Source organism: Ochlerotatus camptorhynchus, unplaced genomic scaffold (assembly GCF_037179485.1).
Source record: "Ochlerotatus camptorhynchus isolate MF236.1 unplaced genomic scaffold, CSIRO-AGI_Acam_v1.1 ptg000132l, whole genome shotgun sequence".
In the NCBI taxonomy this organism is placed as follows: Eukaryota; Metazoa; Arthropoda; class Insecta; order Diptera; family Culicidae; genus Ochlerotatus; species Ochlerotatus camptorhynchus.
In genome coordinates this window covers 699,127-715,949 of record NW_027040622.1, presented here as the reverse complement: position 1 = coordinate 715,949, position 16,823 = coordinate 699,127, and the positions used below count along the sequence as shown (strand labels likewise).

The 16,823-nt window shown below is 40.3% G+C and overlaps 1 protein-coding gene across 3 annotated transcripts in view; it reads right to left on the bottom strand.

Annotated features, from left to right (window-relative positions):
- Gdap2 (ganglioside induced differentiation associated protein 2) overlaps positions 1-16,823 on the bottom strand; it is a 255,170-nt gene that overhangs the window by 12,374 nt on the left and 225,973 nt on the right. For 2 of the 3 annotated variants that reach the window (XM_065220798.1, XM_065220799.1), the window contains 3 exons: positions 13,754-13,909; positions 731-884; positions 520-659 (listed from right to left, as the gene is read on the bottom strand). In XM_065220798.1, coding sequence (XP_065076870.1) covers positions 520-659; positions 731-884; positions 13,754-13,909 — 450 coding nt within the window. The remainder of the gene's footprint in view (positions 1-519; positions 660-730; positions 885-13,753; positions 13,910-16,823) is intronic. The other variant, XM_065220800.1, reaches the window with a different exon arrangement.

The window sequence follows — 16,823 nt, the reverse complement described above, 5'->3', positions numbered from 1 at the left end:
AATACCTTTCAAATTACCATTAAAGATTTACAATTGGATGTAAAATGACAGGGATATGAACAACAATTGTTGCATGACCCCAAACGTTTGATCGGGAGTGTATCCTGCCCATAAAAGCATTACTGTCCCATATGAATAGGAAATCAAGATGGGACAATTATGCGAGCATCAGCAGTATCTCTAGAACCCATTCTAAAAGCTGTTCAGAATTGCTTTGAAAAAACATTACATTAAAACCCGCCTCCTGTAAAATGTGTAACGGTAAACTTGCAATGTTTGAAAATTTCAAATCTATTGGTACTATTTGAAATTGCATACTTTAAATATTGATTCGGTATCAATAGATTGCCAATTTGCCGATACACATTTTACCGGAGGAGTGAAGATTATTTTGAGTGTAATTATTAAGAAGTTTGGGTTGAAGCTTATGCAAATTAATGACTGGAATGTTTGGGCCTCAATAAACGAAAATATGGCCCTGGTTAGTTGTCCCTTAGCAAAATGTAAAACAGAACTTACTTGTACGGCAATATGCTGTAGACGTCCTTCAGCCACTGCAGCGACGGGTAGTTGTTGGAGCTGGTGAGGGTGTGGAAATAGGCGATCACGTAGTCACCCTTAACGATGGGATCCAGCAGGTATATCAGATAGAGCAGGGCCTAAAATGGACCAGCGGAGACTGTGAGCACGGAGTTCATGGTTTAAATTCTAAAACAACGTGAGTACGTACCTTTTCCAGATCGATATTTTGTGCGGGGAACCATTTGCCACAGAATACGACCACCGGCCGCCCGAGTCGATCCACTCCGCTCTGATAGAGACATCCGATGCCGGACACTTCCGTGAGGTCCTCTGTCTTTGCTCGACGCAGCAACCGTTCGTATCTGCAAGGAAAGGAGGGTAAAAACAGAAATGAACACCTATTAGAATGATAACTTGACCAGTGTTTCGAAAACATCTTCTAGCACTCGGAAGGCTTCATGATTCAGCAGATTTCCACTGGTCCATATCATGAATTCACACAAAAGGTGCTGATGTTTGCGAAAATATGTAATTCAATCACGACCTCTCGCTTTTCAGGTCCAAAAAGGATGGTCGGTCATCCATCCTCCTGTCCATCCCAAAAGCACTACATTTGTCTATCGAAGGCAAATTCAGCACCCTCGCCTCCATTCAACCACATGGACACTGGATGATGACAGGCACTGGGATGTGTTTATTTTTAGATTGTCACCAATTTGAAGTGACTGGGGGGGGGAAATGGATCCATTGTGCAATTCAGCTGATTCATCCAGCCAGTAGGTGGTGATAGGTGGATGGCAATACGTAATGGCTGCATCATCAAATTGCGCAACCCTTTCCTCGCTTCAAAACATGCCATAACCATTGTAGAGGTAGATACGAATGTCATTCTCGGGATGGTTGCTTTTTCCTGTGCATGAGGGGGGAACCACCCGGATTTTCACACTGAAGGCTGGAAGAGTGCGGTTTACGTAAATATCCAAAGGGCGCCTCGGGTTCCTGGAAGCACAATGTGTGCCGCTGGACAGGAATATTTTTCAACTGGACAGAAGTTTTGAATAATGCAAAAGGGGTGAGTCGCTTTCCAGGAAACTGTCTGGCGAAACTGATTTCGTAAGATGTGTGTAGCTATTGATTTTTATTGATCGGCGCTGCAAAGTGTGCAATTAACATTCGCGTCTGTTTACAAAGGGTTGGACTCCACGGGTGGAGCACGTGGAGACGACGCGTGCCTCTTTGGACAGGATTTATCTGGTTTTGTTTACACGTTGTTTCTAAAGAGCCTGAATTTATAAAGAGACGACATCTTATCCATTTGACAGGTCTTCTGCTCGATTGGAATGACTTTTCCTATGACTTTGACAGACAATCGATTGTTCCAATTTTGACATATCGCCTCTTTATAAATTTAGGCTCTTTAGTTGTTTCTACACTGTTGCCTTTATGGAACGTTAGTATGGATTTGGGGGTGGATCCTTTTTCTTATGACACTTTGCAATTTTGAAAGTCAAAATATTAAAGTTTTCCTCACTGTACGTAGCTGAAACTAATATCTAATAACAGCCGCTTTTATTTAGATTGTGGACTTAGTCGCGTTTTGTTGAATATGAGTACACTCGATTCTGTTTTTCGCGATTTTCATATTGTCGATGTTGATGTAATTATTGATTAAATTAAATACCACCATTTCATCATTAATTTTTATCTGATTGTATGACACAAGCTGCACTAAATTTAAATCCATGCGTAAAGTTAACGCTTACAATGTTGAAGGAGATACTTTTTTTTAAGTCTATATCAGATTCAAGGTGATTAAGAGAAAGTGCTGTGCTACTACAAGCAGAGAGTAGCAATTTCAAATTTGTATGTTTTGTGGAAGCTGACATTTGTGCCTTTGAAGTTTCACGCTAAGGCTTCCTTAGAGTATAACCTTAAATTACAGAATAAATAGTTCCGTTTGGGTAGAGCAGTGTAAAAATTGTGTACGTCAGATGGAAATTAGCAGAGGGCAAATTATGATATTAACAAAAGAGTAAGACGATTAAGAGAATCAATCAGAAATGATAGGCCCTTTTCTTGTGTTACAGAGACAGTTGGCGTTGATGGGTAGGGATGATCCAAGAGACTATCTATACTCCAATGGTGTTTTTCATTCACGTGTCTGTGAAAAAAAAAACCTTGCCGCCTTCGTTTTCTTAGGTAAAGCCGCAAGCAAAATCAACATACTCGTCAACGCCAATCGTGTTTTAGTATCTTCCGTATTTATTTACATTTATTTGCGTATCGAACAGCTTCAATATGCACGCTTATTTGAATGTACCCATTAAGGTGCTTCATTTAGAAAAAAAAGTGATAAATTTCTCATAGGGTACCCTCTAGTTCGATAATATGAGCCTTTGCAAAAATGGTAAATATCTGGGACGGGGCTTCACAATCCGGTAGCGATTTCGAGCCAATTTGTTGTCAAATCCGAGCCAGTTTATGATTGGTCGATTTGACAGTAGCAATCGTGGAATAAAAAGGACATAGGGATCGTATCAATCTGGCTGGCAGTAATGCCGGAAAAAATGTTGACGTCAATGGCGTTGTTAATTGTTTCTATTTGCGATAGGAAAATTGAAAAAAAAAATTGAGTGCACTGCGTGTTTTAAGCAATGGATATTGTTGTTTTTATTGTGTTGAGTAAAACTGATGTACAAGCTGCTAAACTGCGGTAAAAAATCTAAATTAAAATAGAAAAAATATTTTACATTCCTGGCATCATTGGCCAACTCAGTCAAATACCACGCACAACTTTCCGAAGGGCATTCTTCAAAAACATCAAGTAGAGTGAGAAGCTCGATTGTCAAGTACCGTCCCAGGTAAAGATTGATGAATGTTTGGAGGTCGCACCAAGGGATTGATGTTTGTATGGAGATTTCGGTGAATTACTATGGGAAATAAATGAGTTTTACTTGTGACTTGTTGTGATGAAATTGGTGCTGTTGTCTTGCATAATTTCAGCTGTCAATCAACTCTATTGTGTGATAATTTTCGTATTTATATCTGTCTTTATTTGATATAAAACTGATCGTAATAACAACAGACATGGTGGTTCCCAAACAAATTTCAATCCATTTGTGTGACCTATAAACTTTCATCAATTAATTAATTTTTTTTCACAGGCTCACAGTTTGGGGTTATGAATCAAACTGGACGGTGGCCTATAAGAAATGTAGCAATCTTTTTTCAAAATTAAGCAAGTTTGAAATCATCCTAGTGGTTCAAAGTGATGAATCTTTGAAAAAAAAAACCATATATGGAAAAAATCAATTTTTTTTGGACAACCCTAACCTGGAAATTGGTCTATAGGTTCTATAGACCATGAACAAATTTGGTTTTATGAAGGTTCTATAGACCATGAATTAGGCTTGTAGAATGCTTTAAAACCCCGAAATGTGGTGAACCATATTAAAACATGTGTCTCGATGTTCCAGACTCTTTGTGTCACTGTTCCTCTCTAGCGAGGAACAATGCGATAAAAATAAACATTTGCATTTATGGTTGTAACTTAATAAGATTATAACCGCTTGAAGCTTTTTTATAAGTCAACTAGAAACCTATACCATTTGAATTGATTCAAGGCCCACCGAACAATTGTAGCTGATTAAATGCTGAATAAGCCATTTTTTAGCTGGAGACGCATATTTTTAACTGAATAACCTATTATTCTACTTTCAATGTCTGTTGGGGGCTAGTTTGTAGCTTTCATCGTTTTGACGTAGGACTACGTCTTTCATTTCTATACTGGGGGTACACTTTGCCAAAACCAAAAATGAAGCATGAAACAAAATTATGAAAGATTTTGAAAATTAATAACTCAGTTGCTCCTGGACCAATTTCAATAATTGTATCACCAATCAATCAGAAATATTTCCACGCATCTATAGCAATGCTTCCGAGTGATGAGAACGAGAAGCTATTGAAAAAAGTGGTAATGTCAAGCATTGTCCAATGTACAAAAAAAAATGAAAATTTTAACACTGTTAAACGTTCTGCCCAAACCCAGTCCTCATAATCGAGTACCACTTGGTTGCACATCATTCTGCTTTATCCTGAAAAGATATAAAACAGCGCTGCTGTATGGCAACAGCTCATTTTCGCTTCGGACGGCGTGGTGGTCAGTAATAGCAGCAGTAGGAAGTAGGTGGCTAGTCCACCTCTTCCACATCCAAAAAGCAACAAGTGACTGGTCATGGCAAAGGAGGAAAAGGTGCCAAGCGTTATCGCAATGTTCTTCGAGGTAACCACCATCCGTCGTCAGGCTCTCCATGGCTTTGTCAAACGTAACTTCGGTCTGATCTACGAGGTGTGCTGAAGGTGTTCCTGGAAAATGAGATCCGTGATGATGTCACCAACACTAAACACGCCAAGCGTAAGCGGCCATGGATGTCATCCACGATTTGAAGCGACAGAGACGCACTCTGTACGGTTTCGGAGGTTAAATCATCGCCAACTTTGGCAACAAAACGCCAGGGCCACCATGCTTATTATAGTAAAGAGTAGGAATAGAATTCATCTGCCTGTTTGTCCATATTCAGAACCACACGCCCCCAACGACCACACAAAATGCTCATGTAACCTTACTTGGACAAATGGCTTTGATCGATTCTCTTCATCAACTTTTCCTTTGAATCGCCACGACTGGATATTTTCGATGGAAGAAGCAACAATCTAGCATCTAATTCGACGAAGGCAGCCATTTTTGAAGCCGAGTTATTTACGAAAGAGAGTCGATGAGGAGTATCGATTTATGTGGATAGAACCTTTTGAAAAGTGACGCGAGATTTGTTTTACGTGCTGAGCACCAATGCTACCGACGCCAGGGAGGCAGCTCCCACACATGGACCCTACCTATCGATCCAGCAACTCAACCGGGGACCAACGGATTTACTTCCCGAAGATCAGAGATGTTATGCCTTAGAACATGCCGGTGGCGCCGACTGAAATTGAATCCAGGCTTGCTGGGGTGAGAGGTAATCACTTTCAAGGTGTTGCCATTGGCAAACTACGCAAAAGGAAAGGAGCCAGTGTCGCTACTTGATAGCAAACTACTCATGATGGGAGGAGTCTTTGTAGCTTTTATACTACTTGGTTGCACATCATTCTGCTTTAACCTGAAAATATATAAAACAGCGCTGCTGTCTGGCATCAACTCATTTTCGCTTCAGACGGCGTGGTGGTCAGCAATAGCAGCAGTAGGAATATGGTGGCTAGTCAACTCTTGTTCATCCAACAAGTAACAATTGGCTGGCTGGTCGTGGCAAAGGAGGAAAAGGTCTTGGTTAAAGAGGCACCAGGCGTCATCGCAAAGTTCTTCGAAACCACCATCCGTCGTCTGGCTCGCTGTGGTTTGGGCAAGCGTATGTCCGCTCTGATCTACGAGAAAACACAAGGTGTGCTGAAGGTGTTCTTGAAAAATGTGATCAGTGATGGCCAACAAGCTTATAACAGTAAAGAGTTGGAATAGAATATATCTGTGCATGTTTGTCCATATTCAGAACCACAGGCTCCCAACGACCACACAAAATGCTCTCCAGAGTTGTAATCATGTAATCAAACTTGGAAGCAGGTGTGCAAGTGATTTTGATTGATTCTCTTCATCAACTTTCTCCAAAGGAGACGAACCAGCCCAGGGCTGAAATTCTTCTTAATAAAGATATTGAAAAAAAAAATCTCTTTGAAAAAAAAACTACAAATTTGATACACTTACAAATAAAAAACGGAAAGAGTTAAGATAATTGATGATTGATCAATTAAAAGAACTAAATGCTCTTCACATTTGTTCCGTCCACTAGCGGTCCTACGTCAAGCTTCCGTTCGTGCCCCTAGGCACAGACCCTTCTATTTTTTTAAATTTTTTTAACATAAACTGTCTCACTGTTGACTTCCTTCCCCTGTCTATTTCTCATTAATGAGTAACTGTTACCCACTAAATATCATAATTGCGCATTACAATAATAATTTTATTTATTAGTTGTGCGCAAAAAAACTACGATTCTACATTCAACCTTTTGGAGTCTTCGGTGCAAATATTCTTTATGAGCAAAAAATAAGTACCCTGGAGACACTAACATATACTTAGAACTAAGAATTTTCATGGCCGAAAAAACACAATATTTCAACAACAAAAGTGTATAAATGCTTTACAAAAGGCGTCTTTTGAATTTTTGTCATTATCTAAAATAGACTATGCTTAAAGAAAATTTTATTTTGATAATATTTTCCCAAAGCAGATTTTTCCTAACTGCTTACTGGACTAAGATATATGCATTTTAGTGAATTGAGTTAACGGAAATTTTAAAAAGTTATGTTAGACACTTGAAAATTTACAACAACCATAAAACAATCAGTCAAATGTTTAAACTTTTAGTTTATTACATTTTTTAAGGAAATTTTCTTTCGTTTTCAGTCCAAACATTTACTAAAAATTTGTATAATTTAAAAAAAAAAATTTTTACTAAAATTTATTGTCCTACGATGTTTGTAAATTTTTCAGTGTCCATCTTGAAAATTTCACAGAAGTTAGCATTTTTAAGAGCTATCTGACTCTTCGAGCACTACATATTCCACTATTTTTTTGTTATATCTATGGTAATTTTCAATTGATGTTAAATGTTTTTATTTTTTTAGAAAGGATATTACAGGGACTCTACTCATTTTCCTAAATAAAATTCACGAGTTTTTCAGATTTTTCTAGGGCTTCAACGGAAAGTTTCCAGGTTTTTAAAGAAAAGCGAATGGGAAAACAACCTAGCTCAAACCTCTTTGTCGGAAGTGCTTTGCACATTGGAAGAATCTATCGTTATCTGTGGAGTTCATACCTTATTCACTCAAACGGCGTATTAAGGAATGACGATAATTTGGGAATTTATGCAAAATGTAGCACCCTCTAACTAAAATTATGGCACGGGTAAAACTTGTCTGAAATCAGCTCACTATGAGCATGAGCATGAGCATGCTTGACCATCCACGGTTGCTACTCTGCTATTGCCAGATCAGCTGTAATTACACAAAGAACCAATTGGGACTAGAATTCATCCTCAATGGCCGCGCCCGAACGCAGGTCAAGAAAGAAATCGGAAGGAATGTGTTGACGTGACACTCGCTTTGATGGAAGCCGAGGAGTCCTCTGCACTTCCACGAAGAATCACTGGGATGTTGGGTAAGAGGATTGGAAAAATGATGTCCTAACGATCATATAAAGCGGAGCAGCTTTGGATTAACCCTACGGTCTTCTGCTCTGTAAGTAAAAACGTTTGCTACTAGGCAAACGAGCTCCTTTTTAATTATCGAGTTGCTGTTATTACTATGCAGTGTTGGCAAAATCAGAAATCGATTGATATTTTTCCGCTCTCATGCGCTCGCAATATCCCGCGTGATATTGGAAAAAATATCATGCTTCATATTGATTTTACAAGCTCCTTTGGTTTTACGAGACTATTCACAACGTGCAAAAATTAAGCTGAGAGTTGACTCGACACAAAAATGATTCCATTGCACATCGTTTTCTTAGAAAGAGAAAACATGGTTTGCTATCTCTTTTAGTCTTCACCGATGGCAGACGCGAAGGGACTGCTGCAAGCCGTTATGGAAGTTTCGGTTGCATTCGGGTGTAAAGCAAAAATCATTAAACTCAATCTCACCACGTTTGTTGAGATTTGCAGCTGGTGAGTTTAGTTAACTTGATATTCCGAGCTGCGATATCACAGCTTACAACATCAACCAGCTGCGTAGACAAAAATCCACAAGCATACAGCTGCGTATGCTTGTGGATTTTTGTCTACGAAAATCAAGCGTGATCTTGGGCGTTGGTGAGATTTGATTTTTTGATATTTTCTCAACACTGTTACTATGTAGTCATATTAACAAATAAAACGATTGACGAATCTTGAATGTTGATGAACCTGAGAATAGACTCATTATGTTCTGCTCAGTTAGCAAAACCGATTGCTCTAAGGCCACCGAGCCCCTCATATCACATCAAACCATTACTCAAGTTGTTGTAACCATTCAAACCCCAAGTTTCGCAAAATACACGATAAACAAGCGATTTGACCATAAATCTCATTAATATGAAAGGACCTGGGATCACGTTTTCTGCTAAGTAAGCAAGCCACTGCAACCAACGATCTTTCAAATACGAATACTAATAGATACGAAAATGCACTTAGGCCTTTATTAAGTTCCACATGCACGCAACGTTCAATGTTTCGATTTGCTCTTTACGCATGATTCAACCAATCATAACAAGCTATGACCGACGTGACGACTGTTGAAGCACTGGTGGTTAAATAAGCTATTCAAATGAAATTACGTTCTCGAAGGCAGTGAATAATGTATCCCAAACTGGATCAAACGTGCACCCACCTTTTATTAAACATTCCGATGCGTTCTGCCCAAGAACTCAGTTAATATTTTCAGTTATTTTTTTTTTTAAACATGACATTAGAGACAAGAACCTCAGTTAGATCGTTTCTCGATTTTCTGTGAAACAGGTTGAGAGACCGAAATTGGAATTCTCTTTCGGAATCGTTTGCTGAGCTGTTTCTGTTATTCTCATTGCGTTCGCGATTTCCACATAGCTAGCTCTTCAGCGAAATGATTCTCTGAAGAACTGCGAAAGAACTATTTTTGAAAATGAACTTTCCAACACAGCTACTGGTCAAGTTGTTGGAAACCCACTCGAAGCAAAAATATCCCACAATTTCCTCGCGATGACATCAACATTGAACCCACTCTACCGCAGCCCATTGTTGACACTCTTTACACGTACGTCATACAAACGAGCACTCGAAGTGACACAATACGGTATAGAAACAGAACCATCCACTTCAGCAGAAAATAATTCAAATCCTAAACACAAAATCAACACTAGCCACCTAGCCTTGAGCTGCTAAATACGGCGCACACTTGGAGCATCTTCACGGTGCACCTGCCCCAGCACTATCCATGTCTTCCTTTCATGCTAAGCCTCAAAGTATCTTCATCTACCCAGCTCCACAGTGACTGTTTGTTCAGGATAGTTATGCAAAAAAAAAAACTGAAACACAATTCCCCTTTCGCCAAGTACCTGTGTATACTTTCAGCTAGGTGACACTTCAATTTAATTATCATCTCCTGCTCCTAAGGTGGTGGTGGTTGAAATAGAGCATTGCACTCCAAGGTCACCGTGAAACCTTCACCGCTTCACGGTGCATGTATCCTGATACCACCCACCCACACCGGATCAACCGACGGAGCGAGCGTCCGGTGAATAATAAATTTTCACCCCCGAAGATGCACACAATACGATATGGAAATCAGCCCAAGTAAATTGTGGCAGCGGAAGAAAAGAAGGAAACCTAAATCCGTACACCTTTCCTCGTAGGTGCATGATTGGTGAATTATGTATGCAGGGCACGGATAAAGCGTTTTTCGTTTTCCCCCACTGCGTGACCCCTAGTCGGCCGGACCCCCCAGGACGGTATCGGTAGGTAGGCGCATATAATCGCCCAGGAGGTTGTCAGAAAGTCAAGGTTGAGGCCATTATTGCGGGCGTTTTTAATAAATTAGTGGGAATCAGAATAGGAGCATTTTTTTTTGCTCGACCTCGAGGATTTTCGGAGGACGAAACGGGACAAGTATAGGTATAGTGGCTCATTATCTATTCAGGATGTGTTGTTATGGTACTTTTTATGGAGTGAAAATGTTTTGATCCTCCATCAACGGCTCCCGGATGGGGTAGGACGGGGGTGCAATTATCGTGAGTGCTTGTTGATTCTAGGGTGGTAAATATATTGCAAGAGTATCATGAATTCAGGGTGACCAGTGAATTTTCATTTTGAAATTCCCAATGTTTCCCTATTTACAGTTGGGTGTAGTAAGCGAAATTGAAACTCGATTTCATCACTATCGTTTAATTGTTGATATTACAGTTAACTGTCTACAACTCGATGTGCACTAGCTGAAGCTTGATGTGTGGAGAGTCCACTGTATATTAGTTTTATGATAATTCAAAATTATTTTTGAGGAAAGGGGCAATATTTTTTAACTTTTATGATTTCAGATCTAAATTGATTGATGATTTCAGAGATCGCAGTAAACCACGCTTAATAAATGACGTGCTTATTTATGCCACATGTTTTTCTTCCGCGGATTTTGAATTTCTCACATTAACCATTTGTTTGTGCTGTAATTGAGTTTTAAGGGTGTGTTCCATTTGTGGAGTTTTCTCTTAAATTTGACACTTCGCAAATAAATTATAATGTCAGAAAATCCTTTTGTTGTTGATCGGCTAATTTTCGAGAACATGTCTGTCTGTCCAAACTGATGCCTTGTCTGACAAAAATAAGTTTGCTATTCTTGCAGGTTTGTTTGAAAATTTTCCATCTGTCAAACTTGGGTGAAAATTCATCAAATGGAACATAGCCTAAGTGTTCATGAAATTGTGCTATAGTGGATCGCCTCCCAGGAGCCTGGTTCTCCAAGTTCGGATGCCACACTTTCGGTGTGTAGTTCTATCGAGAACCTCGTCGACGTCGGCGAGTTTGAACCCAGCCCGTGAAACTGCTGATAATGTGTCCGGGGCGAGTTTTGGCGGTGATTCGGTGGCCGACGTTGCCGTGAACCAGCAAGTTTTCGGTTTGAAAAAGTGCTCGGTTGCTGGTCTCTTGCAGATGCCGGAGATTGCGAGCAATCTGAAGGATGCCTCGCTCGATACGCCCAAGACTAGACGGGTGGTAGCTGGTGGGCGCGAACGGTTCCTGGGGAAATCACTAGACGCGAACCTCCTCTCATATGACCATGGAAGTATTACGACAAAGGTAATTGCTTTTAGATATATTGCAAACAGTGGTAGATAGCGGACATTGAGGTCCAGTGGAGGTGCCGGGTAGATATGTTATATCAAGACCAGCAATTGAGGGGGCCTCAGCTCCATTTTGTGGACGGACCGTTTCTAGCGACCCGAAGTCTACATTCACAAACCTGGAACACGATTGGGTAGAGGAAAATTTCCCCTACCTGTTCATTTTCTTGGTTTGCGTTGGCGGACTTCGGTTCGCGACGAGGTGGCTTTGCAGGGTTTGTTTCCAGAGTGAAGTTCAGGCCTTTCAATTGTTGGTCTTGATATCCTAGACAAATGGCAAGGTCCGAATTCACTGTTGTCGTCGTCGTAGTCGCCGTCGTAGACATCATTCGTATATTTAAAATTAACTATCAACAGCTGAAACTAGGGAAAATGGCTCTAATGTTGGCCTATGGATCTAAGATTGGGCCCATCGCTAAAAATCTGCTATTTATCAATTTTATCTAGATGACGGTACAAATGGATAATTTTGATCGCTATTGAAAATTTAGTCGATTGCTGAATTTATGTATGTGCCCAAATTAGGGGCATTTAGGCCGACATTACATCCATTTCCCCTATATGAACTGTCGTGGAGTGTTTTATTTTTAGAAATTCGATCACCCAGGAGGGATCATTTTTGCTTAGTGAGCAGAATATCATGGGTTTGATCACAAGCTCTTCCACAACAGAATAAACCACCGTCGCCGGGTTTCGAGATCATAAAGCACCGTAATAACCAAAACAAATTGTATTGTAATTCATGGTTTAAGAATTTCGGAAAGGGTGTATGCGTGATCCAGTTTGGAAGACAATGTTGGCTGCTTTCGGGGACATCGCTTCATTTGAATAGCTTTTTATTAAGTCTTTCGTACATTGTGGTAATGTAAGGGGCACGGTGGCTATAGAGCAAGCGTTTTTTGCTTATTGAGATCAAGCCTCGTTTTATTACTGGCCTTCATTGTAGAAAATCTTAAATAATACAAATCAGTGGAACGATTCGGAAAAGTAATACGTATATTTAGACAAATGTGACGTACGCCTGATCCGGTTCGGAAGACATTGTTAACTACTTTCTGGGATTTCATTTCATTGTAATAGCTTCTTGTAACCGATAAGGAACGATCGTCGGTTGTAGTTTGTTGCTACGTAAGTAGCTTGCTTACTGAGAAGAAGATCGTGGGTTAGAACCCAGGCCCCTTACACTACTGAGCGTAATGAAATTCGGTAAAAAACGGGTACGTAAAAGAAGTAATATTTAAGTTTTAGGAAAGACGTGTTGATTTGAGATCCATATCAAATTCATTGTTGTCGCCATCTGTGAGGTCGTCGCCGGGATCGAAAGAAAGTAACAACAAGTTGAACGGAAACTTGATCGTAATTGTTTTGTGATATAAGGAGCTCGGTGGCCTAGTGGCGACCGATTTTGATTGCTGAGCAGAAGACCGTGGGTTCAAACCTAAGCTCCTTCGCGGTATGGAATCGTTAGGACATCACTTCAGCTTATCGTTTACAAAAAAACGCATCCTTCTGCAATCGCACCCAACCCTTTTATCCAACATCCCAGTGATTTCTCGTGGAAGTGCAGAGGTGTTCTCGGCTTTCATTAAAGCGATTATTACGTCAACATATTCCTACCCATTCCTTTCTTGACCAGCATTCGGATGTGGCCGGCACTGGTATTGCATAATTTTAAATCACCAGTATTTATACATTGAAGATGAATGTTAGTCCCAAGCAGTGTCTATTGGTTCTCTGTGTAATTACACTTGATCTGACAATAACAGAGTTGCATCCTTGGGTGTTCAATCATGCTCAATATTATTTAACTTTCATGATTTCAATTTGCTCTTAACTAGAGCGTTCGATTGTAGGAACCACATTCATGTAAATGAAAGCAAAAATCTGGATTCCCGATTGAACAATGAAATTCCCGACTTTTTCCCGAATTTCTTCCGGTGCTTTTTCAATTTTTGACTTTTTCCGAACGGGTGGCCACCCGACATTACCTACTTTCAGTAAAAATAAACGCCACGAGTGATTCGCTATCCACTCACGATCCTCATAACCTACAAATAGTGCGCAAAATGGAGACATATGTGCAAGTTTGCAGTTACTACTAAATGCCGACTACGTGACTACGATGACGATATTGACCCCTGTGTAGGTAATTTTTAGCAGCTTTGCTTGCATGTGCGTTAACTCAGAGAACAAAAAACCTCACGCAAAAGACCAAAAAAAAATAACCACACATCCGCTTCCGCACAGGAATGCAAGCGACACGAAACATCACCGCCACAAAACGACGAACGCAAAAACCAAAAGAAAGAAAAAGCAGTAGACGACCGGGATATGGATACTAACAGGTTATCCTTGTGCCACTCGGGATCGTCGAGCGAGGAGCTGTAGTGTTTCATCAGTTCCACATAGGTAAAGGACCCATCCAGAATGCGGGTCCGTTTGCCAATGTGCGTTGCCAGGACGTGGCCGATCGCGTCCGGGCAGTACGTTTCGGTGGTTCTGTCAATGTCGAGTTCAATGGCGTGGAGAGAATAGACGAAGAAAAGAGAGAGAGAAAGAGAGAGAAGAAGAAGATGATGAAAAGAATGGGAATGAAGAGTCATAAAACAACTGCTTGATGCGGAGCCACCGAATTTTGTTTAGCGGTGGTTGCCAGTGGAAGCCGGGACAAGGATGTTCAGCTAGGATTCTGAGCCGATTCGATTTCAAGGTGAATTTGAGCTTTTTGGAGAACAAATGTGCAGCTGCTACAAGTAAGTGTTAGCAACGTTCGGAACTGTAAATAAAGCGACATAGGAACGGCAGCGGAAATTCAACAAAACTTAAAATCAAGGTGATAGAGAAAGAATAATAAGCATTAACGATTAACTACTGCAGCGGTCTAGAAAGTCTACTATATTGGTTCATGCTATATGAAAGCGGTATGTACATATTGAAATGTGATTAAAGTCACGGACAAACAGACATTAGAGGGAACCTGACGTTTGTTTTTTTCCGTGGAGTTTTTTATCTATAATCTGTTGCTGATCTGGCCAAAACCAGGCCCAGGAAACAATTTCTAGTTCCTCAGTCCCTATTATATGCCACTGAGAAGCTGTTCCGAAGACAAGTAGAACCTCCACGAGGCGTCCCATCATTAGTTCCATCATTCGTTGAGTCGCAGCGTTGAACCCGACTATTGGCCACGAAAAGGCTTGCCAATGCACATCAAAAATCGACTACATACATCCGAATATTTGTTCATTCCGCGCAACTAACATAAACCAGACTAGTTCATATTGATCTTCGTCAAGCTTCGTCTACAATTTGGACTTCTACATCAACACATGTCAGGCAGCCTTCAGGTTCAATTGGCTAAACTTGGTGAGTTCGTTCCATTTAGTAAATTTTTATCTTTTCAAACCAGTAACGTTGGGAAATCACCTTTTTGTGGTGCGTTACTGATATAAGATCGTCCAACGAACCCTAGTCATGACAACTAGGAAATCAGAATTTTCAGACTGAAAGGATTACATTTTAGTGCTTGTTACTTTTTATGACTTAATAATAGTGACAAGACTCGGGTAGTGACCACAACTGATGTCTATATTGTATATTTCAAATTAAAAATATTGATTATGTTCATAGAGTTTACATAATCCTTTTCCCTTTGTCCTTCTCCTTTTCCTTTCCCTCTTCTCTTTTCAGAAAGCGAGTAATGGCGCTATAGCCATAAGCCATAAAAGGCTAGGACAAGAGTTAGTGCTCATATCCCAACCGTCTTTGATGCTTCCAACGACCGACCAATCATATAATTACCAAAATCGGAACGTACGGTACGAGATGTCCACGTTTCATCCATTTATTGAATTCTGAAGCAACGTGTTTAAATCTTCGATTTAAACAGGCCCGATGTTTTCTGAATCATCTTGCCCCTTAAATGCTGCACAGTAGGCCTGGCCGTTTTGATATGTGTGACACATCTTCGATGTGGAACATATATTAAATAGACAAGAAAAATGATGTAGGTATACATATATCATTTTCCAGGATGCTTTCAAGCACTTGCTGTGTTGGTGTTAGATTAGATTAGATAAGACGGACAAACAGACATTAGAGATTAAATATTTTTCGCTACAAGATAGTAGTACACACTCAAAATTTACTTTGGTAACCTTGGAAAACTTTGTAACTGAAGTGGAGATTTCGCTTTAAAGTAGCGTTAAAACAATTACAAATGTTACCGAACAGTTCAGCTGTTGAGATTTCGGTAAACATTACCGAAGTCGGCGATAATTTCTAAGTGTGTAACCAGTACCATCTGTATCTGCGTAGCCAAGCAACTCACATGTTCGATAACAGTTTATTTATCCCTTGTATGACTTGTTTTGCTTGTACAGAAGTTTACTCAACATGATTCTATGAATTTGTGTTACTTGGGTTGTACCTAGTACTATGTATAAGGAACAGTGTATCCAACAGATGGTGCACTGGCTATAATCCCATATCAGTCCCATATGGAAAAACCCGAATTTATCAACCTATGGTGTGATCAGACCCTTCTTACTTATTCAAGTTTATTTATTTTATTGTCATTATCAGTGACCAAGCCCCCCACCCCCGTGTCATCCAGTGCCGCTACGCCACTGCCTGGGGGTACCCGGAATATATCCGTGTGTAGTCTATTTGGTGAGGCTACCAATCACCTTATCATCGTATTTTAATGTGATTTAATGGGTTTTAATTCAAATTCATATTCAAGCAACTTACCCGGGGTACCCGGAACATGTCCAAGAGTGTCCAATGTGGTCTGGAACACTTAACACGACTTGCATTGATCTTATTTTTTAATTCTGTAGTAAAGGGTGATACGGTCAAAATTTGGTCAAGGGAAAACGCGTGTAAATCGGTGAAATCGTTTATTTAAAAAATCAAATTAAATTTCTTTTTCAAGTTCAATTAGTATAAAATTCAGGAAAAATATTCAGTTAGGCTTCCGCTTTTCCAAATCCGAATTGCCGGGCCTTACGCTTGACCCCTGCCATCAGATTTTGTACAGCCACCTTGTCCACTTTCTTCGCCGCAGAAAGCCAGTTTGCCTTGAACTGCTGCTCGCCCTTAGCAGTTTTTTTGGTCTTCTTTAGGTTCCGCTTGACAATAGCCCAGTATTTCTCAATTGGGCGGAGCTCTGGCGTGTTGGGAGGGTTCTTGTCCTTGGGAACCACCTGCACGTTGTTGGCGGCGTACCACTCCATGGCCTTTTTACCGTAATGGCAAGATGCCAAATCCTGCCAAAACAGTACGGAACAACCGTGTTTCTTCAGGAAAGGCAGCAGACGTTTATTCAAACACTCTTTCACGTAAATTTCTTGGTTGACAGTCCCGGAAGCTATGAAAATGCTGCTTTTCAAGCCACAGGTACAGATGGCTTGCC